Source organism: Sinocyclocheilus rhinocerous, unplaced genomic scaffold (genome assembly GCF_001515625.1).
Source record: "Sinocyclocheilus rhinocerous isolate Xijiao unplaced genomic scaffold, SAMN03320098_v1.1 scaffold119, whole genome shotgun sequence".
In the NCBI taxonomy this organism is placed as follows: Eukaryota; Metazoa; Chordata; class Actinopteri; order Cypriniformes; family Cyprinidae; genus Sinocyclocheilus; species Sinocyclocheilus rhinocerous.
The window spans coordinates 333,889-361,072 of record NW_015654491.1 but is presented as its reverse complement, the minus strand read 5'-3'; the positions used below and the strand labels follow the sequence as shown (position 1 = coordinate 361,072).

At 37.3% G+C, this 27,184-nt stretch overlaps 1 protein-coding gene across 2 annotated transcripts in view; it reads right to left on the bottom strand.

The window, feature by feature from the left end:
* The window catches only part of LOC107717088 (regulator of G-protein signaling 7-like), a 52,227-nt gene extending 26,186 nt beyond the window's left edge, over positions 1-26,041 (bottom strand). For both annotated transcript variants that reach the window (XM_016523735.1, XM_016523736.1), the window contains exons 1-2: positions 25,854-26,041; positions 24,994-25,127 (exon numbers count right to left, since the gene is read on the bottom strand). In XM_016523735.1, coding sequence (XP_016379221.1) covers positions 24,994-25,071 — 78 coding nt within the window. In that variant the 5' untranslated portion in view covers positions 25,072-25,127; positions 25,854-26,041. The remainder of the gene's footprint in view (positions 1-24,993; positions 25,128-25,853) is intronic.
* Positions 26,042-27,184: the final 1,143 nt, after the last annotated feature.

The window sequence follows — 27,184 nt, the reverse complement described above, 5'->3', positions numbered from 1 at the left end:
TATAAGTTGCATCAACGATTTAACAGACTTTAATTGCAGTGTTCTTAATCTTTATAAGTTAGTAGTACTGTTCGGGTTTACAGTGTGGGGGCGTGTTAGAACGAGCCGTTTTAGGTAGGTGTGGTTGACTCTTAACTTTTATAAAGAATATCTCTTTGGATTTGAGACTTTAGTCTTTGCAACTTTACAGATCTTCTTTATGCACCAAGAGCTTGTAACACTCCAAAGAGAAAGGAAAACTTGAAATCGCATCATATGACCCCTTTAAGCTATGAAGGCGAAGTGTCACTTACCATTAACTTTGGACATTGTTTGTTTTTGTTTTTAAAACAACCCAAAGGTTGACCAAAGTGCAGTACAGAAACATTTGAAACAATACATTTAGAAATTACAATCAGCAAAGTAAAATACACACGGTAAAATTAACTCGTTCTTAAACGCCATAGATAATAAATAAGATTTAAGCTTAGATTTAAAAATAGAGAGAAATTATACCATTCAATTTGACACTGGTAAGCTGTTCCATGGTAGTACCATGTTTTTTTGGATGTGTACTATAGCAATACCGTGTTTTTTGACTAAATGCAAGATGGTAACATGCCATGGTAACAAACACCATGGTATTGAATCTGAGTATGGTAATCATTCAATAACAATTACCATTTACCATCTGGTAACATCACCCTTAGTAGTTTTTCCTAACAACGTCATCATCTTTGTGTTCTAATATTTATGAATAGGTCAAATATAATTCGCAATACTATTGTATTTATTTAAGGTAGCACCATGTGAATACCATGAGATACTGTACGTATATCAAAGTACCATCTGATTATGTGGTACCACTAAAGCCTCTCTCTCACACATAGAAACACACAAACATACAATAAATGGTGAAGAAAATACAGAAATACAAGCAAACAAAGCTGCAATTCTCAACAATTAGCCAATTATCTCACTTCATCTGTAGTTTTCACATACACCTCCTCATTTTTGCCGTACTGGTTATATATCACACTACTGAAAGAGTTCAGCGCTCCAGTAAAACCCTGCCCTCAGCCTCAATCTAATAATTAGTTATATTAAAATTTGTAACAGGTTTTATGTAATATGTTTGGCTGAAATAATCATCATCTCTGGAGGTGGAACCGTGTGTTAAGGAATTAAGGCCAAGCGCAGACAGACTTAAAGGGCAGCCCTATTCATCCCTTCCTCGTTCTCTGTTTTGCGTATTTTTGTGTACATGTGCTTGTGAATTTGCGTTTTTCTGTGATTGCATATGTGTGTGTGTGTGTGTTTTTATGAGAGCATGTGTGGGAGGGATTTTAGTGGGTGTTCTGACTCAGCTCTGAAAGAATACGATTCCGCAGAAAATGAATCGGACCACCCACTTGCTGCTTTTTACCAAACATTTTCACACATACACACATACACACAAATACAAACACACACAAACGCACATGCACACTAATTTAGAGCGCTGAAATAAATATGTCTCATAATAACCTGCTTTAGTGTATTTCTCCACAGCACTTAGCTGACATTCAGCATTTGAGGATAATCACAACAACACCACTAAAAAACCTCTAGACCACATAACTTTGAACACTATAACAACATGTAAAACACTGTATTAGGTCTGTCAACGAAGTACATTTATTTGACATTAACAAAATACATAAAATAATTCTGCTTTCTACAGGTCAGAAATCTGGATGGAAACCATAACTTTGTTCCTCTTCAAAATTCTACATCAGACATGGGTAGAGAAAATAGACAGTGTCAGCTTAATATAAAGTAAATATTTTCCATCTATCTATCTATCTATCTATCTATAAAATATATAATATTTCTTAGTATTTTGGCCGTGGATATTTATTGCTAATATGTGACCCTGGACCACAAAACCAGTCTTAAGTTGCACCCTCAGATTCCAGATTTTCAAATAGTTGTATCTCGACCAAATATTGTCCTATCCTAACAAACCATACATCAATGGAAAGCTTATTTATTCAGCTTTCAGATGATGTATAAATCTCAATTTCGAAAAATTGACACTTAAGACTGGTTTTGTGGTCCAGGGTCACATGTCAAAAATGTTTAAGGCAAAATTTTAAAGCACTTTAAACATTTTCTGAACACAAGCAAAGATGTGTTACAATTATTCACAGTAAGCAGAGTGCTATCTCAGATTTAGCCAATTTTGAAGCCAAATAATTTCCCAGCTGCATCAGTAAAGTTTAAAATTAGAACAATTTGAACTCTCAGTTAAAACGTGTCCCTCTATGACAAACATGGCAAAGACAGGGAGAAAAGGAGCAGATAAATATTGTCAACTGTTTGTAACCAACAGCTACTGCACAGTTGACGTGTGCTCTTAAATAAAACAACATTCAGGACATGGAAAGATGGGGAAAAAGAGACGGCATGCAGAAACAGATAGAGAGAGATGTGCAAACACAAGAAATAACAGGAGTAGAGGTGCGAAGGATAAACGTACGAGAAACAGACACATTTTAGGGTCTTTTATGAAATCAGGAGTGACTGTAGACTATTTTTAGCCCAAAACCTCTGGCCCTTCTTATCCACATGTGTGTCCTGAATAACAACAAGGCATTCAGAGACTTTGTCCTCACCAGCCGGATGCCACTGTGATAAGCTTCAAGCTTACACCAACTGAGAATAATTATTATGAAGAAAATTATGTTTAATAATGTACTGGAACATACAGTATGTAGAGCCATTTCCATGTTCAACATGTTAGCATTAATAAATGATAGTTATAGACCAAAGACCAACCACTCACTGTAACAGCTAAAGAACGCCTTATTACTTTCATCCAGAGCTTGTTGAAAAGAAGGGAGACCAGATGAAATGAATACAAATGACCTGCTCTCTGTTAGGCTGTTCTGTTCTGTTTAATAACAACATTGTGTCATTAAACACTATGACCATCCATTGGCCTTGAGACAAATCCTGTGCACTGGACACATTTAGCAAAGCCACACAGTGTGTAGCAGCCGCATAAAAGCATACAAATTAACAAGCCATAAAGAAATGAAATATTATTGTGATTTTCTTGGTACTCCTGCGGTAACTATAATGAGCCAAATGTAATGAGTCAGTCACTTAAGGCAGGGGTTGTCAAACTATAGGAAACCCCAGGGGGGCACAAAGGAATAATCAGAAAAGTTTAATGAAAAATAGATACAAAACAAAATGGATACAAACAACAAAAAAAGAGAGAAAAAGGATAATCTTGCACTCATTTCAATCCGCACGTAACATGATTTCAAGTCATCAATAAATTCTTCCAAAAAGAGTAAAAAACTCAATACTTGAGATTCATTTGCTGTGTATCCAAAAAAGGATTACATGCCGAGATATAGCAATCTTTTGTATTATTACAAAGTGTATCAGCATGTCTTGTTTTTGGGTACACAGCAAATAAATTTCAAGTATTAAGTTTACTCTTTTTGGAAGAATTTACAAACAAAACAAAACAAAACAAAACAAGGGTCAGTGGTAAAGTTTACAATAAAATGAAATGAAATAAAATAAAGAATCCCTCACAAGGGGACCATCATATCTGGGACACTGCCATCAAAAATATGATTTTCATGAAAACATTATCTTATAAAGTAATCTTGTAAAGTAATTTCAACGGCAAAAAAGGGACACAATATTGGATTCATTTTTTATCTATTTCTAAAATATAATTTCATTTTACATGCTTATACTTTTGACAGGTTTGACAGGTTTCATCCTTTTTACATATGCTCTATCTCTTCTTATGTTGATAGGTGTCTAATTTATTAAGCAAAGCACACCTGCTGTTTCTCAACAAAGGTGTCAGAGACACTGATGCAAAAAGTCCAGAAAAGGCTGGCAGCTAGCGGATGCTCTAGCTGAAATCGATAGAGAAGGGAAAGGTAGGATGATGAGATTTCCTGAGGTTACTCAGGAATCCTCACCACAGAACAAGAAGTATCAATGCAGACAGGCAGGGCTTGGGGGACATTTACATTACTGTGAATTTTAGGCTGTGGAAACTGGAAGAAAGTGTAGCTCTGTAAGTGTGGAGAAACTTTAGAGAACAATCAATTGAAGCAATAAGTGTCCCCTCACCGCCTTCTTCCTCTGTCTGTTTCTTTTTCCATTTCTCTTGTTCTCGCCAGCTCTCTCTCTGGAGGCTCGGTGTGTGATGTATGGGGCAGCGCTCTTTGCAATGCTATGAGAGGTACTCTCAAAGCAACCAAACCGGTAATGAAACACTCTGCTTGCGTTGCTCTCCTGTAAGATACCATACCTTCAAGCTGTCTACGTCAATGCAGGTTCACACGATTGGGATTCATGTTCTAAATGACATCTTCACTATTATGGTAGGAGACGAAGAAATATATAACACAAGATTTAAAATACAGCACAGTGAAAGTGGAAAAGTCACACATGCCCGCAGAACATGAGCCTGTTAACACCTTCTGCAGACAAATTCCAGTGACCTGAGAGAGCTTTGACTATAGAGACAAAGAAACTAACAACTAGAGACAAAACTAAACAACAAATGCAATGTGGTTAGTATAGAAGACAAAAGAGCCATTCGAGAAGGAAAAAAAAAACTGCACCATTGGATATAAAGAGTCAATTAATGCAACTCATAAGATCTACACATCATGTGTGCAGTTGAAGTTTACAGTATGCAAGGACTGTTGGATCAATGCATCGTCTTTGCATTACATTTTTAAGGTTCTGTCTGAGTAGACTGAAGGATTGCTTCTACCTGCATTTTATTTGTTTATTTAATTTAAGCATGTGCCCATACAGTAAGTACACTCCATGAAAAGTAGCTTTTCCACCATTTAACAAATGCCATTTGGAATGTATATTTTGTAATGATCTATATGATCCGAATATAATCACATCAAATTTGTATGGTCATGCTTTCAATTTTATTAATGGTAAACCACATGCCAAAGGGTATACATTTATTATTTAAGCATCAATTCAATGCCATGTAGATAAAAACTAATAATTATTATAGTATATTAATAAATAAATAAAAATTAAGTTAAATGTCAATTTATGAGTGAATAAAAATCAAAGCATTTGATAAATTATAATTAAACGTTAGCAATGTACATGTTGTTGAAAAAAAAACATTTATTTATTCTGAATAGACTGTTATTTTTTATGCTTTTAATGGGTCAAAATGGTGTAGTTACGACTAGTTACTACTAGCACGGGCTAACAAAGTCAAGCAAACTAGCAAAACATTGACTAAATGGTTTGGACTAGAGACAAAAATCCACACACTGGCACATTGAAACCGGACTAGCAGAGCAGTACTTCAGCTACTTTGCATCAGTTACGTCTCAAAACAACATCTGAGCTGATGCTGACTTTCATCTTAGCTTTAAAATGATTAGAGACTCTCATAACCTTACGTTAAAAGGTGTACTGAGGAATCGGCACTGAAATTAATTAATCCAAACCCCAGTCAGCAGTGCAATAACGTGTTAACGGCTCTCCACACTCAAGAGCGTCTTGTGGCAGAGAGTCATTCCATCTCCTGCCTGACAACTCAGCTTTTCTTCATGCAGCTGATCATAGGCGGGATCTCACAATGACACATAAAGGAAACAGCAGAGAGCGAGAAAGAGAAATGCGAGGTTAAGCATTTCAAGTTTAAAAGAAAAGACGACAGTGAGAAGATGGAAAAGCCAGACTGTTCCAAGGGAAGGGATAAAAGGCTAGGAATAAGAAAAGAGAGTGGAGAGATGGATCAAAGTAAGAGGAAGGAAATGATGAAGAACAAAGATAATGGATACAGACTAGAAATGTCAATGTGCTTGCCTTTTGCTTTATATCATCTTCACTTTGTCTTTAATGCCTAAAAATACAATAAAAACCACTGAACAGTCAGAGCTTGGTATACATAGGAGTCACAGAGCTCTGGTAGGGATGTCCATGAGGTTTTGTTTAAACCTGTATCTTGTCTGATCCCATTCCAATAGTTTCATCCTCCCAATAGATTCACAGTATAATATTCACTGTACTTTCCAATAAAAGCATTCATAAAAGCCCATAAATATAATCTAAAAAATAATTGGACAAAATTTCATTTTTTAACTGATTTTTGATACTTAAGATTGGCATTGACTATACTAGATTAGACTAGACTAGAATAGAGGATTCAATGTCCAAGGAATGCATAAATTAATAAAATGTATTCACTGCATAAATATCAAATATAAATGTAAATACAGAATAGAATAGAATAGAATAAAGTAAAGTAGAGTAGAATATAGTAGACTAGAAAGAGGATTCAATGTCCAAGGAATGTATGAATTAATAAAATGTATTCACTGCATAAATATCAAATGTAAATGTCAATACAGAACAGAATAGAATAGAATAGAATAGAGGATTCAGTGCTCAAGGAATGTATAAATTAATAAAATGTATTCACTGAATGCTATGTAAGTCACTTTAAAAAGGTTTTTAAAGTGACGTCACACAGTGGTGCAGCCGCCATTTGTAGGACCAAATTGCAACATGACGTCTATCTGCTGTGCTGTGGGCTGTGCAAATAACAATGGATTATTTACCAAGAGATGTGGATGTATGGTAACATTTTTGTTAAATGTTTTTTGTAAGCATCAATGCACATTTACATTTTAGTATTTTACTTAGCAGGCGCTCATAAAAATAACTTGCAAAAAGTTACATTTGCATGCGAGACTGCAGCTAACATGGCTTTCTTGCTTTGCCCGAAAACTTTCAGTGTGCTTACCACCTAAAGCTAATAAATGAAGATGTTTTGGATCTTTGATCTAAGTACAGTTATGTGAGCCTATAGTGTTTACTAGGGCTGTGTATCCATATCGGTGGCATATCAGCGGCATATTCGCCGATACCGATATATCTGGAAAGGCTCCTATCGGCCGATACAATATATCGGTCGTGCTCTAATTAATATGACCCATTCAAACATATTGACAGCGCAGAGTTGTTTGGAACTATTGAGAGCTCCATGAACCACGTGACCGCGTGGTGGCGAGATCAAAGCGTGTCGCAAATCTGTTTCTCAACGGCTCTGCCTTCCTGGAGCATCGTCAGTAGTATTACTTCTGCTATGGATATGTGGAGTTTCTGTGCAAGAGCGCCCTCCGGCTTCCAGTATGAATTAAACGTCTTTACATTACGTGTACTCATTAATGCTCACAACACCCTATTTTGGGTAAAAATAGGAAAGATAATACTTTTCTCTAAAGAAACAGGATTCCCTGAATTATCGTCATTGATATCGTTATCGCAATAAATACCAGAAATATCGTGATATATTTTTAAGCCCATATCGCCCATCCCTAATCAGTATGTCTGAGACTATCTGCAATAGCTCTGTCCTGCTATTACAGTTGCTAAATGTAAGCAGACTTGTACAGGTGCTCACCTCTGCCAAAACACATGTAACTGACTACAACACAGAATCACAGTTTATAACTTCTGTTGCTACTTTAGTTGCTTCTTCACTCAGCATGCAGAGACACACAGGAATAACTGATTGTTTCTCTTAACATGCCACAAATTACTTTTAATATTTCTGTGTGTTGTAATATTCAAGAGAAGTGTTATCATCGCTGAAGAAATGGCAGATGTTAGTCCTCAGACACCTGTGAACATTGTGCAGAGCTTGGAGTCCAAGACAGTGGACATCATCCTTATTATACTTCTCTGACTGCACTAGAGCCAATGAGAAAGTAAGTTCAAGTAAATGTCTGCATTAACCATTATACCATGTAATATTATGCAACAACTAGGGGAATCTTAACTGAAGAGACTAAATGGAAGCTATTGATCTGATCTGCTGAATGTGTATTTTTCATACAATCAACACAGCAGGTACAGTCAGTGTCTTTGTCAGACCGCCAACAAGGCTTCATGCTGTGATCCCATTGTGTTTTTCAGCTAATAGCTCCCAGCCATAGTCATCTGCAGGCATCTGTTTACAAAAAAAATGTAGGTGGAATGTTTTCTTTTCCCTTTGTCAGTGTGTTCAAAGTTCTATACTCAATACCATTAAGACTTACAGTGATTCTGAGGTTTGTTCTGTTTAGGAAAAAAAGAGACCAAAACCATGCATATACTCCAAATGGTTCAGCATGCAATTTACGTTGGGCATGCCTTTTTTAGACATTTTAGGCTAATTTTACAGGAATGTTAAGGGGATATATATAATTAATTAATTGACACTCAGTTACTACTGTTCTGTATGTGTACTTGTACATGGAAGTATACATGGCAGTTCTATTCTTGTACCATCTCTAACTTGTTTTTTCATGAGCATATATAAGTCAATTGATGTATATTGTTATAATTTCATTGAGAAATAATGTAAATAAAACATTATGAATATGTATTTTTGTTCCCCTCCCTCCACAACAATTCCTTTACACTTTGCAGCATTCAGAACAGAAAAAGGAAGGAAAAAGAAAAGTATAAAACAACCAAAAATTATAGTCACTATAAACAATATTTATTATAAACGCCAAGCCTAAACAAATTAATTTAAAGCGAAACTGAAACTATCAGCGTGTGGGAAATTCAACAATCCAAATGTGCATTATTTGCGCTTGACATTGATTGCTTTATATAAGTGGCTTTGGAATATAAATCGCAGCACGTTTCAGATGATAAAAAAAACTTGATTTATAATCCTGAAAACAGTAGAAGAACCAAAATCCAAATACACCATGACTAAGCAAATAAATATAGCTAATAAATAATCACATTAAAAGGACAAACTATTTCCATGTTTTCCCCACAAAATTACTTTTTTTTTAGCCTACCTATGAAAAGCACACTTTCTTTCTCCCGCTCTCTCTCACACGTATCTTTCTTTGTTTCTTCCCCTCTCTCCAACAAACACACACTCACATACAGTACAGACACACAGTTACGAGCACATGTGCAACAAATGTGCACAGAAACTTTATCAATAAAACAGCTACATGGTATTTCTCAATAATCCCACTGTTTTTGAAGAAGGTTCACTTACAGATTCACTATTGGTAGAGATGCTGCTGCCAAAAAATGTTGAGAGACGAACATGCAGTACTCTGGTAATTCACACATGCTTAATCTCTCCCTCTTTTATATCTGCATTAGTCTGCATACTAGCATGAATTATGATTTATTTTTGTTTGCTGTTTTGGGGTTTTGCTGATATTACATCAAATTAGTCATTTTGGACCAGCTGCCTCATGGGCCGAATGAAAGTGCCCGGCGGGCCATAGTTTGCCCACCTCTGCTTAATGGAAGAATAAAATGTCACATTTCTTCTGTTATTTATGTAAAAAGATGCATGTCTCCTCAAACTCAATGCTATTTTGGTTTAAATTAATCTTTCACAGATGCTAGCCAATTAGGGGAAATATCAACATGGACAGGCTGCATGACATCCCCAAAACTACACAAAGTAAAGAAAACACAACCCACACTGCATTAAATACAGGTTCACTTGCAGTGAGGATAAAGTGAATCACTGCCTGCCAAAAGCATGAAACCAATAAAATTCAACAGGCATTTAGAAAGCAAACAATAGGTAAGCAACAAGATAAACAATACTGGTACTGTGCTGGATCACCATATAATACCTAATGTAACATTTTCTAAAGATGCTGAAGCAAAACCGGTTGAGAACATCAGAGGTTCGTGATATCAGCAAGCAGATAAAAAAATTATTAGCTGCAGTGATGGCAGAGAGATAAGATGGAGAGCGCAGAATGAAAAACATGAATGAAGAGAGTGAAAGAAGGGAGGGAACGCAGGTGACTGGAGACTTCCATTTCATATAAGGGCTTTAATATGTGAGAAATAGGATTGAATGTCTCTGTGGAGGTGATAAGAAAGAAAAGGAAGGGAGGGATGTACAATGGGCTGAACAGCCTGATACATGTGTTCAAGACGAACTGGCCAATCAGTTTGCAAGGTACGCCTCATTTTCAAAATGCTGGGGGAAAAAACAGTATGTTATATAACGATTCTGTTTTAAAGCATTAGGAAATGAGAACATCATATGCAGCATAAACTAGAAAAGCCCTCAAAGACTACTTGAACGTATGCAAAGAACAAATCTTATTTATACGATTACTTTGGATGAATAAATTGCTTTGGTGCATTAAAAATGAACCAAGCTGCTTTAAGTCGCTCCCTTTTGTGGTTAACCTACAGGTCACCTTTTCAAACACTTCACAAGATGAATGTGATTGACTACTGTAGTCCTAATTGCCTGTTGGAAGAAGATTTATACACACTAAATTACACCTTAGGGACCAATTTAGCTCAGATGTCGAAATATCTTTCCAGGCATTACTTACATGTATGTATGTGTGTCTGTGTGTATAGAATATTGTATATTTATATTAATGGATCTCTATTCATGTTTTAGTAAGTCCATCCATAAGAGCGATGCTTAATTGAAACCATATTTCAAGGTAGGATTTCACAGACAATTATTTAAAAAATTACTTAAATAAATAAATAAATAAATATAATATTAATGAATAAAAAATAAAAAATAATAAAAAATAAATTATAATTATAAATATAGTAATTATAAATAAATAAAATATGTCAATAAGTAAACAAATAAATACATAAATATTACTTGAAATTAACATATAGTTACGCTGGTAACACAAAATAAATATAAAAGTTTTCCATACAGCTCCAAGAATGTGTTTGTTCTACCAATCTTTCATTAAAACTTGGACTCGTTTTATATTCAAGACTTTGAAAAAACATTTTCAACTGATATCACCAAACCTACTTATTTTTAGTCATATTACTAGATAAAGTCGATCTATATCCTGTTTCAAATAGAAATACATCACATTATGGAAGTAAACACGTTGACTTTATGAACATCTACTCAAGACAGCAAAAGCTTTGCTCTAACTTTACAGTGTTAAATGATTTTCATTTTGATTCAAGCTGCCATAAATCTAGTCAAATAAACAAATGTCTATTTGCCTCCTGAGGGATACAACAACAGATGAGACTTAATTGACTGACATGCCCATCTGATTGTCTCTCTGTTAAGAAGCAAAGACTCATGTATGGATATTGAAGTCTTCTGGCTGGCTGACTCTCTTGTCAATATGACACGGATCGTTTATGCAGTCAGACCTTCCCACTCACAGCACTATTAGGACACTCACTTACATCTATGACCCTAATTAGCATTCAATGCACACAACACAAAACAATTCAATACAAACAAACAAACACATAGATCAGTATTATCAATAAAACAGGTCTATACACACTCTCATGAAGAATAAGCGCAAGTCATGCTGTATCATTGATATGGATTTCTTTTAAACCTGGAAATAAATTTTTTTATAATTATAAACATTTAAAAACAAAAGAATGTTAAAATGTAAAAGGAAGAAGAAATATTGAAGATTCTGCACCAGATCGCTAACTGAACAGCAAATTTGTGCAAAATATTTATGCAGCTCAAGTGCTGCTGTCATTAAAGGGATCATGAACTGAGAAATCAAATTTCCCTTGATCTTTTGACATATAACAGGTCATATAACAGGTACTATAAAAACATCCTGTAAGTTTCAAAACTAAAAACTTTCTCATTAGTTTAAAAACAGCTTTTATTGAAACCTAGCTCAGAAAATGACTCGTTTTGGAATGTGCCACTTTATGACGTAATAGTGTAGCTAAGCACTGCCTCTGCAGGAGAGGATCAATGACTGCTTCTACATCACTGCCTCATTAGCCCCGCCCACTGATACATGCTTGTAGTAGGAGGAGAGGAAATACTAGAGAGATGCAAACACAGGATTATACGTATGACATTACAAGATTACAAGACACTGTGTAGTATAAGTTGTGAAAAATAGTCTTTGAATTGCCTTCCTTGTGATCCTAACATATCTAGATCGGACACGAGCACTGTTGCGTCATGTCGCAAATCCAATTGACCTATCGGTAAGCCCGAAGACTAGAATACACAAGATGTGTCACTCGTATAGTTTTGAATGAGGAAAAATGCAACACTCAATATGGCCGCTCTATCGAACGAAACCCCACCTTCTGAGTAAAAGAGCCAATCACTAATTGGTAAAGTCAGCGCATCACTGCAGCTGCCCCAGTTGCTATAGAAACAGTCAGCATTCTGAGATGTGCGCTCAGGACTGCGCATGCGCACTGGCTGGTCTAGCCTGAAAAATTAGCTTTTTTTAACGCTATTTGAGCAAAAGAAACAACATTTATGACAGTTGTTGTCAGAGTCCATTGGTGATTTCAAATATGAAATTTAATCTTAAACTCGGCGAACAGTTTTAGAGAATTTGATGTTTCCCCATTCAAAGAGATTCAAAGCAAGCTGCACTTGCATGCCCGAGAGGCATTTCAAAGATGACATGCCGAGTGACATGACTTGCCTTAAAAGGACTTTGTGTAAGCCCCATCCCCCTTAGTTACTGTTGCTCACTCTGACAAACAAACAGAGTTGCGAAGTGACACCTGTCAGTGTGATAACCTTGTCCCAAGATGTTTTTGATAAATTTTGGACACAGAAGAACCAACATTCAAATGGGACTTAAATATGCCATGGAGGGATATATAAAATATTTTAAAATAAATATGGTGGGTAACAAGATTAATTTGGTAGCAAGGGTTTACAGATCACAATGCAAGCGGGAGAAGCCTCATGTTACGACCATCACGATTGCAGATGACAACATCCAGAATTCATGTACCGTAGGGTAGGATTAAATTAATTTACATTTAACCAGTTTAATATGGAGGGGCACTGAAATGCAGACCTTCGTTTATGTGTTTTTGACCTACACTGTACATGACGTGAGAACAGTTAGGATGGACTCACTAACTGTAACGTTAGCTAGTTTTAGCCAGAGACACCTTGCTGAAGGAAAAGATGACATTAACGTTCTGCTTGAGCAGAAACTTAATGAGAGTATGACAACCAGAAAATGGTTTTCGTCTTCATTGGGATTGGGGTTGAATGCTCTGTCTTGTTTGGGTTTAGGAAATGGAATAAAATAAATTCCATTGCCCATCCTCTCAGGATACCTGAAATCAGTGTTATAAGTAACCCAGGCACATCATTTTGCCATTTTTGTAGCATAAACACCATCAAACCGATGAGAGCTTTGGATCTTCCAATGTTTCTCTATAGCACTGAAACCTAAAGATGTCCGAGTTCTGGTCCCCATGCAACTGATACTCAACTGCCATTGGCTCATCTGCATTTGATGGGAGGGGCTTAACGATAGGTCAATTCTCTTTCAGGTTAGAAGCAGCGCGAATGCTTGTATGCCAGAAATAGAGCGGGACATCAGTTTACTGTCGGGGATTTGTTGCGTCAATCTGTGCCGCATCAAGTGTAGACAGAATCGCAGATTATAATGGGTTCTGTTGTCTATAGTCGTGTTGCGCCTCTCGCGTCTGGTGTAAACATGGTAAAATTAGCAAAGAGCTCCAGATTGTGTCAGTGAAACACTGTTTGTTTGTTTGTTTGTTTACTTTACTTTTGTTTAGAAGCAGATCTCTAAGAAGTGGTGAATGCCTCACTTCTTTCTGGGACGTTTCCAAAATCCCTGAAAACTGCAGTTGTTAAAGGCAGAGTAAGCGATTTCTGGTAGCCAATGTTGATATTTGAAATCACCAAAACAAACACGCCCCTACCCCAAAAGGGTCTTGCCCCTATTTTGATCTTCAGTTAAACAAGGAGAAAACTGAAGTCATTGCATTTAGAAACAAAGATGAAGTTATCAAAGTGAATGGATACCTTGACTCTAGGGGTCAAACAACTAAAAATCTAATGTGCCGCCCGCAGTTGGAATCAGCTTCCAGAAGAGATCAGATGTGCTAAAACATTAGCCACATTTGCACATTAGCCACAAATTCAGACTCAAAACTCATCTCTTTAGCTGTGCATTTATTGAATGAGCACTGTGCTACGTCCGAACTGATTGCACTGTATTTTATGTATAATCATTTTCTATTTTTTTTATTAATTTTAAATCAATTTCTAAATCATTTTAAAAGTTTTTAAGTTTCCTGTTTTATTGTTGTGATTTTTTTTTATTATTATTATACTTCCTTTTATGTAAAGCACTTTGAATTACCATTGTGTATGAAATGTGCTATGTAAATAAACTTACCTTGCCTTACTTTACTACGGATTCATTTTTAAACAAGACAGTATGAGGCAGGCTTTTCAGATAGACTGAAAGTAAACGATGCAGTGCTGAGTCTGAGTAGAGTTGATCCAACAGTAATGTCGCAACGCATAAACGTGAGTAAACGTGTTTTTACCACTATTGCATTGTCCGTTCCAAGACTGTTTGATATATACTGAGTATTTATAAGTTTTTAACCCAAATGACCCATGCTGTTTTCAGAGTATGTCCATCTTTTATTTTAATAAACGAAACTTTAGCCAATCATAGCAGTGGGCTTTACTTGTGAGTCTTGAATGCACCCCACCTACAAAAACAGACTGTTCTACAGAGAGGCTCAAAAACAGGATAGAAAATAGCCTATTACTTCTAAATTATGATGCTTTTTGATGTAAAATCACACTAATATTATAAGTGAACCTCAGAGAACATTAATAAAAAAAATGTAGATTATGACCCCTTTAAAGCATTAAACTAAATACTAACATATTAAGACATAATATTTTTTTAACTTGATATTTTAAACTGATTTTTGGATCCTTCTGTATATGCATGATTAAATTTAGCACAAATGCTAACTTCTCAAATTCTTTAAGTATACATAAAGTGTCCATTTAATTAATTTTCATTAACACAGCCACAGCTCAGCTACTGAATTAATTATAGCAATACGTAAAAATGCGACTTAAGCACTGAATCCACAAGAAATTCATAAGCTGATAATTTATGACATGCATCTTCACCTCACAGCAACTGGCTGCCTACCAACGATTTCCCCTCTCAAATTGCACATTTCCCAACTTATTGATGATCTCACCACTTGTTCCACTCTGCTGTCAATCCCGTAACCCCTCAAGTCTGCTGCTTGGCTCCCATAGCGAAAGAAATGAAAGCCTCACTTATGCTCTGCCCTCTCCTCTCCTGTAGACAAGTATGGATAGTCAGAGAAGCAGCATCACGTTAATTAAATAAACAAAACATATAATTTTACAACCCTGTTTTCCAGACTTCCAGATAGAAATTTGTGGAAATATGTATTTCTTTGGAGAATGAAAAAACAACAGGTATTCAACAGGGATGTACAAAACTACATATTTTCATAATCAGCTAGTCAGGCTGGTTGTCTGAATCGCTAACCGGAATGTATTCAAAAACAAACAATTGAAAAACAGCACAGACTTAAACCACAGAATGTTCAATAATTCAACAGGGTTACTCAGGGGCGCGGGAAGATGTTTTCGGTTGGGGGTGCTGTGGGTGTCCGTGTTGGGTGAAAGGGGGGGCGGGGGGGGCTGGTTCACTTACGTCGGTGCTCGTGCTGGGGCTGGTGTTGTTTGGATGCCGATTTTGGAAAGTTTTTGCTGGGATGGGCATTTTAAAAAATCTGAAATTCGCTTTTGCGCCATTATCTCCTTGTATTACAGTTAATCTTGTTCGCATTCTGTATAGTTCATGTCTGATACCACGCGCCAGCGTCACGTGTTCATGAGGATTATCATCCCAAATAGAAAACATCACAAGTAAAATTAATCATGTTTATAAAGATAAACATGGGTTTATTATAGCCCACTTACAATTTACATTTCAGAGATCATTACAAATAAATTATTAAATGCTAAAACTGAATAAATTTAAATGAACAAACTTGGCGTTGCATTTGCAACCATGTGAAAACAGGGGGTGCTGCAGCCCCCTCAGCACCCCTACTTCCCGCGTCCCTGGGGTTACTGAAAAATACACAACAAATATGTAAACCTGTCAATTATTGCTAGTGGGATTATTCCATGTGCATTTTGATTGTAAACATTCACAGTTGAGATTGTTACTGTGTTTATTTTTAAGAGTGTTCATCTGTATTTATATTCTTTGGTATGCAAATATGGTTAAGCAAAATTATTTGTTTTGATTGGCTTGTAAAAGTTATGGACCCACCCCCTTTACGGGCTGGAGTATTCTGATTGGTGGATTAAAATTAGTTTAAAGAGAACCGTTGAGAGAGAAGGGGACGCAAGTTTGTTTTATTCCGTGATTGTTGCAGTCTTTAAATTGCTATTTTGGTTCTTGTTGTTCGTCCTCCTGATCCTCTTCCACTTCACAAATTAGCAGTGTTGTTCCGCTCTTTCCACTCTATCAGCAGATTAATGTGGTAAGTCTGTGTAGCCTTGCCTTTGTCGGGATGATGAATCTCATATGTCACTGGTCCCATCTTGCAAACAACGGTGTAGGGTCCTTGCCACTTCATCAGCAGTTTGTTTGTTGAGGTAGGGAGCAGTAACATTACCTTTTTTCCAGGTTGCAACTTGGGTTCTGGAGTGCTGGTCATACCATTTATTTTTTGTGCTTTTTGGGTCTGTCGGAGGTTCTCTTGGGTCATCTCCCTGTAGCGCTCCAGGCGGTCTCTCATCTCAAGGACGTACTGGACAGTGCCCTTCTCAGACTTTGTCGTCTTATCAGATGAAGGGGCTTCCCAACTCTTTCGCAGGAGATCCAGTGGCCCTTGGACCCGCCATCCATACAGGAGCTTGAATGGAGAAAAGCCTGTTAATGCTTGTGGTACCTCCCTGTAGGCAAACAGAAAGAATAGTAGCCACTTTTCCCAGTCCCTTCCAGTGTTAGAGACGAACTTGTGGTGCATGTTCTTGAGCGTTTGGTTAAAGCGCTCCACCAGTCAATCGGTCTGGTGGTGGTATGGGCTGGTCTTGATCGTTGTGATGCCTAGCTGTCGATGCAGTAGCTTCATCAGCCATGACGTGAAATTGGTCCCTTGATCTGTGAGGATTTCATCTGGTATCCCTACTCTGGACAACAGCTGGATGAGGGTGTTGACAATCTTGGGCGTAGTAATGGATCGAAGAGGGAAAGCCTCAGGATAGCCTGTCGCAAAATCGCTGATGACTCTTTTCCAATGTCCATGGCGATACGCTGAAAAGGGACAGATATCACAGGCAGAAGAAGTAAAAGTGCCCTTTCCTGTCAACGCACAACCCTGTTTTTTTGGCATGTGGTGCAATAAGTCTGAACATCAGTGTACATGGAGGGCCAAATAAATCGTGAGCTTATGCGAGCGTATGTTTTCTGGAGTGCTATATGTCCTGCCCAAGGAATACTGTGGGCTAAGTGTTAAAGGGGTGGTTGACTGTTTTTTTTATAGGCTTGATTGTGTTTATGGGGTGCAATCTAACATGTGTTAATGCTTTGTTTGTTAAAAAACGCATCGGACCCGGGAAGTAACTTGTTGTAGTCCCTTACCAGTCGTTTTTGTAGGCATTAAACTGCCAGAATTTTAAAAGACGATATCTCCGTTTGCATTGAACTTTCAGCTTCGTAAATTTGCAGATATTGTTTATGATCAAACAGCAACATTACACACTAACTAACATTAAAAAAGTGAAATCGCAGTCAACCACCCCTTTAAACAATGGGACAACAACATGTAGGGACAACCAAACGGGTGGATTCAGGGGTTTGCATGTACAATACATCATCAACAATAACATATTTTTCCCCACACAAGTCAGCTTGTTTTCCCTCAAACACTTTAGCACACAGTGGTTTCAATGACTCGTCAGCTTTTTGCAGTTCTGAAGGGGCAGTCGTGGCCTAATGGTTAGAGAGTCGGACTTGTAACCCGAAGGTTGTGGGTTCGAGCCTCATGTCCGGCAAGAATTGTCGGTGGGGGGAGTCTCTTCCACCCTCAATACCATGACTGAGGTGAGACCTTTGAGCAAGTCACTGAACCCCCATCTGCTCCCTGGATGCCACATCAATATGGCTGCCCACTGCTCTGGGTGTGCGTTCACGGTGTGTGCACTTGGATGGGTTAAATGCACAAATTCTGGGTATGGGTCACCATACTTGGCCACATGTCACTTCACTTTTTTTCACTTTTTTTATGTTTTCTGAGAACTTCCAGCCATGAACTTCAAGACTATCATTTTGGACCTCAGGGGCTGGGGTACCAAAACCTTTTTCTAGTCGTCATTGATGACGTGTCTTTCTGGGGCCGTTAGTCCCACCAGACTGCAGACGTGCTTTAACCCGGGCTCGTGTTACAACAGTATAAGCAACAGCAGCATGGTCAGAAGTGGTTACACAGTCTTTGGTAGAATGCTAATTTTCAGTAAGCACTGGGAAGTCTCTCCCCAAAATCATGTCAGCAGGTAAATCCTCTACAACAGCCACATTCAACAAATAAGTCTGGTCTTGTACACACACATTAACTTATTTTTGAGGGCACTGCTTCACATCCCCATGAACACATTCTACATTGACCAGATTAGCAAATGGAACATGTGACATATGATTTCTTTTGAGCAAAGATAAAGAGCTACCAGTGTCCAAAAGAGCATTCAAACATTGTCCATTTACAGTCACTTGAACATATTGTGCCTTACGTACAGTGGGTACGGAAAGTATTCAGACCCCCTTAAATTTTTCACTCTTTGTTATATTGCAGCCATTTGCTAAAATCATTTAAGTTAATTTTTTTTCCTCATTAATGTACACACAGCACCCCATACTGACAGAAAAACACAGAATTGTTGACATTTTTGCAGATTCCGAGCCGTGCCGTGCCGTACTGAGCCGTGCCGAGCCGAGCCGAGTCGTACCACGCAGTGGAAAAGCGCCATTAGATTCAGGAATTCCAGGAGAAGATGCTGAGCTAAGAGTGTTAAAAACCACCCTAAGCTTGTGCCAGGCTCCTGCCTAGTCTTTCCATTCATCAAGATCCTCTGACTCAAACTGGTTCTTTCTCATCAACTAACTTCAGCAGAGACCAACTGGAGCCCCAAAGTGCATCAGGACTCTTTTTCAAACAGGCGAGACGTGCATAAGAAAGTTATTTTCCTTAACCAGGAAATTAACGTTCTTAGAATTGACAGACAGTTGACACTGAGATGTCAAGTAAATACTTACAGCGGATCTAAATATTTATAATTAATTATAACTAGTTATAATTAATTATTCATATTTCCCCTTTGAGCTGATTCGCTACAACATATTACCAGAACCTGGTGCTCAACCCTAACAGAACTTGAGAGGTGTCACTTTTAAGAGGGCAGGGAGCGCTACTAAATCTGTAAATGTTTTATTGCATAATATCTTGGTTGTTACAAAAAACTTGAGATGGACTATGCAAAATAACAGGAACATCGCTCACAGCAGACAATCTGAAGACTGACAGTAACTGTCTTAAAATTTATTGAAAGCGGTCAAATTATTGGAAAAGTGGTGCTGTAATGGTTGTAGTGGCAGGGCTTTAAAGTTAATTAAATTAAACATAGGATGCAACATTTCAGACAGAGTTAACTGTCATCAGTGATTCACTGCAATTGGCACAACGCTCTGTGAAAAGTTGCATCTCTGCAGTCATTCCCTTTAAAGCACTACTGCTAAAAATATTATAGATAAGCCAGTCTTGCAGTCTACTAGTCTGCTGTATGACTTGATTGTTGAAGAACAAATTCTTCAGTACACCACAGCAAAATAAATATGAATATCTACTTTGACAATGGTCTATTTTGTGGCTCTTATAGTGCAAAAAAAATGCATTCAAAAATTATGCATTTACCACCATTCAAAAATTTGGGACCAGTAAGATTTTTTACTCCATTGGATTTTTACTCCACATGGACACATTTAATTGATAAATGAAAAAAATTTGATAAATTGATAAAAATTGCAGTAAAGCCATGTATAAGGTTTCAAAAGATTTCTATTTCAAATAAATGCTCTTGATCTTTCTGTTCAAAAAATTCTAAAAGAAATGAGTAACAGTTTCCACAAAAATATTAGGCAGCACAACGGTTTTTAACATGATAATAAGAAATGTTTATTGAGCACCTAATCAGCATATTAGAATGATTTTTGAAGTATCATGTGCCACTGAAGACTGAATAATGGTTGCTATCCAGCTTTGCCATCACAGGAGGAATACATTATGTTTTAAAACAAATAAATACAGAAACCAATTATTTTAAATTGTAATAATATTTCACAATATTACTATTTTTGCTGCATTTCTGGTCAAATAAATACAGCCTGAAAGACTTCTTTCAAAAACACTACAAATCTTACCAACCCCAAACTTTTGAATGGTCGTGTACATGTATTTCTTAATGCATAAATACTGCATTAAAAACATGTATATGAATGCACACATAATGCTTGGATAATGCTTGAATGTGGGAAAGGAGGTGCACATGAGTGTGTAAAACAAACGCACACACACAGTACAAAAAGCATCAACAAAGACCTAGAACAGTCAAAAGAACATAATGTTAAGTGTGGTAATAAGAGAAGGTGGCACATCCGTTTAAGTGTCAGTCACGCAACATGGTTTTGAGTCTAAAAATTCATCCAAGAGACAATTCCTCATTTCCATCTCATTCCCCACTACAACCCCCGCTAACAGCACATATGTTACCACTCTCAAAACCATATTGCCGTAACAGCCGGAAGATAGGCATACGTAGAGCGTTAAGATAGCACACGATGAGTCATAATAGTCTGTCACCGATGACAACTCCACTCAGGGTCACGGACCACCAATGAAGGATGTGCATTCCTCAAATCAAGAAGAAGGGATTAGAAAAGACAAGCCATTCAACACTCAATTAGGTCAATCCTGTTTCCTCATACTGTATGGAGGCCCACATAAAAAAATGAGCTGTTCTGTGCAGAGTTTGGCCAAGATACTGTAGTAGTCACTCAACATAGGGTGTACAGCGTGATAAAAAAAGAAGCATGCTGGTCTGGATATGAATTATGCATGAAGAAGGCAGAAGTGGAGATGGTCATGTTGGAACAGATTGGTGTCTCCATCAGCTAAAAGAGATCTTTATATTCACCAGCAGCAGTTTGTGTGACTGGGCATTTTCAGCACAATGTGATAGCTAGAAAGTCTAAAGATCCTTCAGTTTGACACGTGCTTCAGAACGCGGTCACGCAAGGGCGTTCCCAAAGCGATCTCGACGCAGCTCGAGTTCCTGAAGGGGAACTTCCTTTTTCTGAGCTTCTTTTAATGCGGGAAATTTATGCTGCCCTCTGGCTATAAACAATAGCTTAAGTGCCTTAGGAGCACCACAATATACACTTTATGTGGAATGCAGTGTGAAGACAGCAGCTTTGCATGTAGAACTGTGTTGCTAACAAGCCGAAGCATGTATTTGAAGGACATGTGACTCATTTCTTTCTCCAGCACCTTTGGAACTATGTAGCAGACACCAGGTACACTTCTTGATTTAACATTCTGTCTCCCCCTCTCTCTGACTTTGTATCTGTCTATTTCTCAATCTGTCTCTCCCTCACAGTACGAACAGGACAGCTCAAGAATGTACAGGTGTATGCTACAAAACACAAAGTAAGGTAAAACTGCCATCATCTACAAGATCGTTATTTCATTACACCGTTGTGTTAGGTGTTGAGCGAGAAGAGGGTGTATAAAGGTGTGCATCGGTTTTAAAACTTTTTTTTTTTAAAACGTTAAATTAGGTATAAGAAAAGTTGCTGAATAAATTTGAGAGTGTCAATGTTTTCCCTCCAGTTAGCATTGCTGATTCTTTCATCATTAAGTGCCTTAGGAGCACCACAATATACACTTTATGTGGAATGCAGTGTGAAGACAGCAGCTTTGCATGTAGAACTGTGTTGCTAACAAGCCGAAGCATGTATTTGAAGGACATGTGACTCATTTCTTTCTCCAGCACCTTTGGAACTATGTAGCAGACACCAGGTACACTTCTTGATTTAACATTCTGTCTCCCCCTCTCTCTGACTTTGTATCTGTCTATTTCTCAATCTGTCTCTCCCTCACAGTACGAACAGGACAGCTCAAGTACGTACAGGTGTATGCTACAAAACACAAAGTAAGGTAAAACTGCCATCATCTACAAGATCGTTATTTCATTACACCGTTGTGTTAGGTGTTGAGCGAGAAGAGGGTGTATAAAGGTGTGCATCGGTTTTAAAACTTTTTTTTTTTTAAACGTTAAATTAGGTATAAGAAAAGTTGCTGAATAAATGTCAATGTTTTCCCTCCAGTTAGCATTGCTGATTCTTTCATCAAGTCACACTAAAATTGGAAAGTATTGCAGGTTTACAAAGGAGTCCCACAAGGCTCAAGTTTAGGTCCTGTGACTTTTACTAATTTATAATGGTGACAGATCATGTTGTGCACTATATTGCAAACAGATTTAATGGTATTCACATTTAAAATGTGGTTTGAAAGCTTATTGAAAGTAGATTTTTAATCTGGGAAAAAAATATCTTGCAGTCATCTTGCTTGATAATATGCTACACTTCCAACAGCAAGTAGAAAACTATTGAGAATTTATCATCAACTAAGGAATTAATCAAGTAGACTACTGAGAATTACACTCTAAAAGTCTTACAGTTGGAGTTTATTGGCATGCATCCAAAAGCAGCTACAACTTTTTCATGATTACTGGTGGACACTCTTGGTCACACAAAGTGCACTTTATGATTTAACATTTCCAAGCCAGTTTTTCCACCAAATTCCTCATCATACAGTATTTCTCTCTCTTCCAAAGGAATACAAACTCATGGGTGGGCAAACAAGCCTAGAAATTCCATCTGTTCATACTGAATTGGAACAAATTTATGCACCATCCTCCTATGGTAACACAAAACACTTACAGTATATTATATTCTCTCAACTGTTTGATCAATCTAGTGAGTGCTTTTTTACTGGTGTTTTATTTGCTACTGTAATTATGTAAGTGTACTATTTTTATTCTGTTATATTTATCATTTTTATGGAGCACATGGTAACAGTGAAGCATTGCTCATAAATAAAAAATGAGCAAATAAGTACATAATGTTAGAAAGTGGTTTACATGCTACTTCAAAATATACACACGTTAATTATAAAATAAATAAAATAAGTAGAATTAATTGTATAATGCGTCAAGTGTAGCACATCAGAAAAGTACTGTATTAAATTTAGGTGTAATTTTGTCCTGCAGGTATCTGCATAAGTCTGCCTCTTTACAGTTACTCCCAAGGACTCGTACATCTAAGATTTTCAAGAACTACTTAATTTACAATGCTTTTGGGAAACAGTCTGTAATTCTATGATGATTCGTATGGCCATTTTTACAGTCCACTTAGGGTTGCGGTGCTTTTGGGAAAAGTGGTCCTGTTCTGCCTAAGGTCCTTCATAAATCTTTTCAGCTCTTTGAGATCTGTTAGAAAAGCCTGTGATAAGAGACTGGCCAGTAGTTATTAGTTCTGAATTGGGTGAGTTAATGTCTTGTGATGCGACGAGAAGAGCCACAGTATCTCTGACTGCAGAGCACCTCTCCTTCCTGCACCTTCACAGCACAGCACACCTAATAGGACTGAAGCAGCATGGAGGAAATGTGAAAATCAACTGAAGGGTGAAGGAAATGAAATGAAAGAAGGAAGAATAAATAGAGTCTTGCAGGAAGATTCTGCAACCTCTGATAGATGAATGATTCACTGTCTCCAAACTATATCTGACTGTCATGTTCTGACAACATATTGCAGCCACACCTGAGGGAACAGATTGAAAATTTATCATGGCCAAGAGAGACGGGAGGGCAAGCTGGTACAGGACAGAAGAAATGCTAGTCGTGATCGCACAGGGGTTTGGGTCGCAAGTCTTTGCTGTATCAGAGGATTGGATCAAGGTTTGGCTGGTTAACATGGCCTTGTTAGTCCCTGCTGGTAGATTTCTTAACTACACCATCTGGCAGCAGAACGCATCTTTCTGCAATGCATCTTTCTCTAAATATTTATTATGAGTTTCATTGAAACTAACCATTTGAATTGATTTATAAAAACGTTTAAATGAGCCATGCTACCGTTTAAGAAAATAAATGTACAAATAAAAACTGTATTATCACAGTGTTGATTAATTTGATATTGCTGGGCAAAATCATTACAAATACATCATAAATATTTAATAGATTGCCCAGTCCTAATGTCGGCATAAAAACTAGAATTATGAATTCATCACAGAGAAGCACTCAGATACCTGATTCATCATCAGAGCTCATTTAAGCAGGCTACTAATTAATGATACAACGACTGACCATGACTGAAACTGTAATTTGCCACACAAGTCTTTAAATATGTGATAATGGCTTCGTGAAAAATTCATGTTCCTTTTTTGAGTCTCCATAGGGTGAGTGGTACATTAGTGGCTCTCAGCCACAATGACAGACTTTAGTTCCCAATCAGCAATATAAATGACTTTGACTCAAGCATTGATGAGCAAATTACCAATCATCAGAAAGATGGAGAGTAAGAAAGGTCAAAAAAGTTTTGATGTCCACCTCTCCTTTTTCAAAACATGAGTTTTTCCATTCCTGTTGCTTCTCAAGAAAATGCCCTACAGAGGGACTCACAGTCACAAGGGAAAATTGTCATAAAGGCAAAAGATTAAATGTAATATGCTATTTAATAGCATATTCCCATAGTGACAACCCCATATAGCCACAAAAGGTCAATGTTTGGTAAACAAACTCTTTCTTCTTTTTTTTTAAACTGTTCGAAAACGGTAAAACTCAACTGTTTAACTCTAGGGGAGTTGGAAAAATGAGCCTATTTTCAAAATTAGTGGAGTGTTCCTTTAATGGCTTTTTGTAACCAAGATCTCAAGATTTGTGTCCACACAGCAACTGACTTTCCAAAAAAACAAAGCTTACACTACTTGTTCTGTCAAAAAGGCAATACCTTTCGCAAAGTAACCATTCAAATAATTATTCAAAAGTCCTACCTTTCTGTAAACCAGCATGTTTGGCGAGTCGTCCGTCTCTCCATTGCTGTTTGGATGGAGGCTGTTGTTCTTCGCCATGGTTCAAAAACTCAACAAAAACTCTGCAAAACAGCTACTCCAGTGGATATATACACCTGATAGGGAGAAACAAGGCACATACACACACACACAAATAAATAATAATAATAAAAAATGATCCCTGACTGCTTAAAACGTCAAAACTTGTATGATATGTAACTGAATAGAAATCTAAGTATTTATGATGCTACAACACCGCAGAACTGATCAGTTGGCAATGTCTTTGTGATAATCCCCACCTGATTGTGTCATTTGTAATTACAACCATGCTTTACCAACGGTATTTGAGGGGAAACCAAAATGCATAGCTAACATTTGGATTACAACAATATTTGGCTATCTAAATCAATTATCTGCTGGTGGTTGAGGATTTTCCTTTCAAGGTTAAAAAGAACAGAATATTAAGTAAATGCTGAAAATCTGATGACAGCAGATCACAGATCAGACACACTTCTCAGTTTTGTAATATCGGTGGGACAAGCCAATTAAATGCAAACACTGTTCTACCTCGCGCTGCACCCGTATGTCATGCATGCGAACGCTTTATGATGTGTCAAGCGAGATTCGCTGTCTTATCTTGCTTCAACCCGCGAGAAACGGGAGCAGGGAGCTAATTTTCGTGTAACCAAAAATGCTCAGCCTTGCACAGAACACCCCATCCTTTCAGAACCACAGACAGCTCCTCAGGCGGAACTGCAGCCCTTGCACGACTCCTCAGAAACCTGGCATCACCAACAAAATGCACAACACAATCATAAAGCATGACTTCTGTTCATTCTCACCTCAAACACGCCCCGTCTCCCCCTGATATATGGATCAGCGATGCCAGAGTGGATCAAGCTCGTGCAGTTCGTCAGCTATCAGACGTATCATTCATTGGAAATATTAGTTATCCTTTGCTTGATGCTGACGCGTTATCGCGCGCAGGGATTCTGCTGAAGGACGGAGCACGCGCCAGAAACAAGGGCACGCGCATCCAACCTTGAACCAATCCTGGAGCCTACACAAAAGAGGGAGTGCTTTCTTTGAGGGATTTGGCATTTTTGTTTTGTGAATAGTTTCATAATTGTTTAATGATGTCACTCTTATAACATCATTGATGTTTTTCTTAATTAAAATATTAATTTATTATATTTTAATAGCATTTTTTATCATTTAAAATATTAAAGAATTTAACTACTATTTTATTAAAATATAAAATTAAATTATTATATTATTATTATTTACATTTTACGGACGCTTTTGTCCAAAACAACTTATATTGCATTCAAGATACAAGATACATACACACATTTGATCAGTTTTTTTGTTTTCCCGAAACCATGACCTTGGCACTGCTAGCTCCATGCTCTACTGTTTGAGCTACATGAAAGCTATTATTATATTAAACTGTGGTAATCTGTTGAGAAAGAAAAATAGTTGATTTTATGGCAGCTGGTAAGTGATAAAATCTAAGGAAAAGTTCTTCTCCAATGACTGTCTGTCTCCAGGTGGCATTACCTGTAACAGACAATAAAAATTACAAATACAAACTGAGATTCTTAGTCAAAATGTGTATTTTAAACGTCTCAAACCTGAAATGTATGCATGTTCTGCATATAAAAAATTTAATTTAATCTCCCTAAAAAAATTAAGGCCCAAATCCTTCCCATTATAAATTGACCCTATAAGTGGAACCCTGAGCAATCTAGATCTTTACATTTGGACTTAACAAGATAACAAGAATGTGTCAAATATTTATGACACAGAGATGGTGCTGTGGTTAAACAAAGTGAAAAAAGGTTTTGCAATACCAATACATAGATGCAATCACTCAAAAAAGTAAGGAAAATTAAAAATGGTCAACCAACTCCACTGGACCACTTGAGATGGACTGTCCCTATTTAGCCCCCACCCAATGTATGACATGGTACATTGAAACTAAAGACCCTCAAAGGCCCCATGGATGTTATTTACTCCTAACACTACATGGCCACTATAGTATTTTCTAAAAACCTGTAGAACCACAACACAGTGTTGCAAAAGATGCAATATTTAAGCTTTGCCAATATTTCTATGATACTTTTAGACCAGATTTCCTTAAGGGTGGTCTTTAGAGCCAGTGTACCACAAT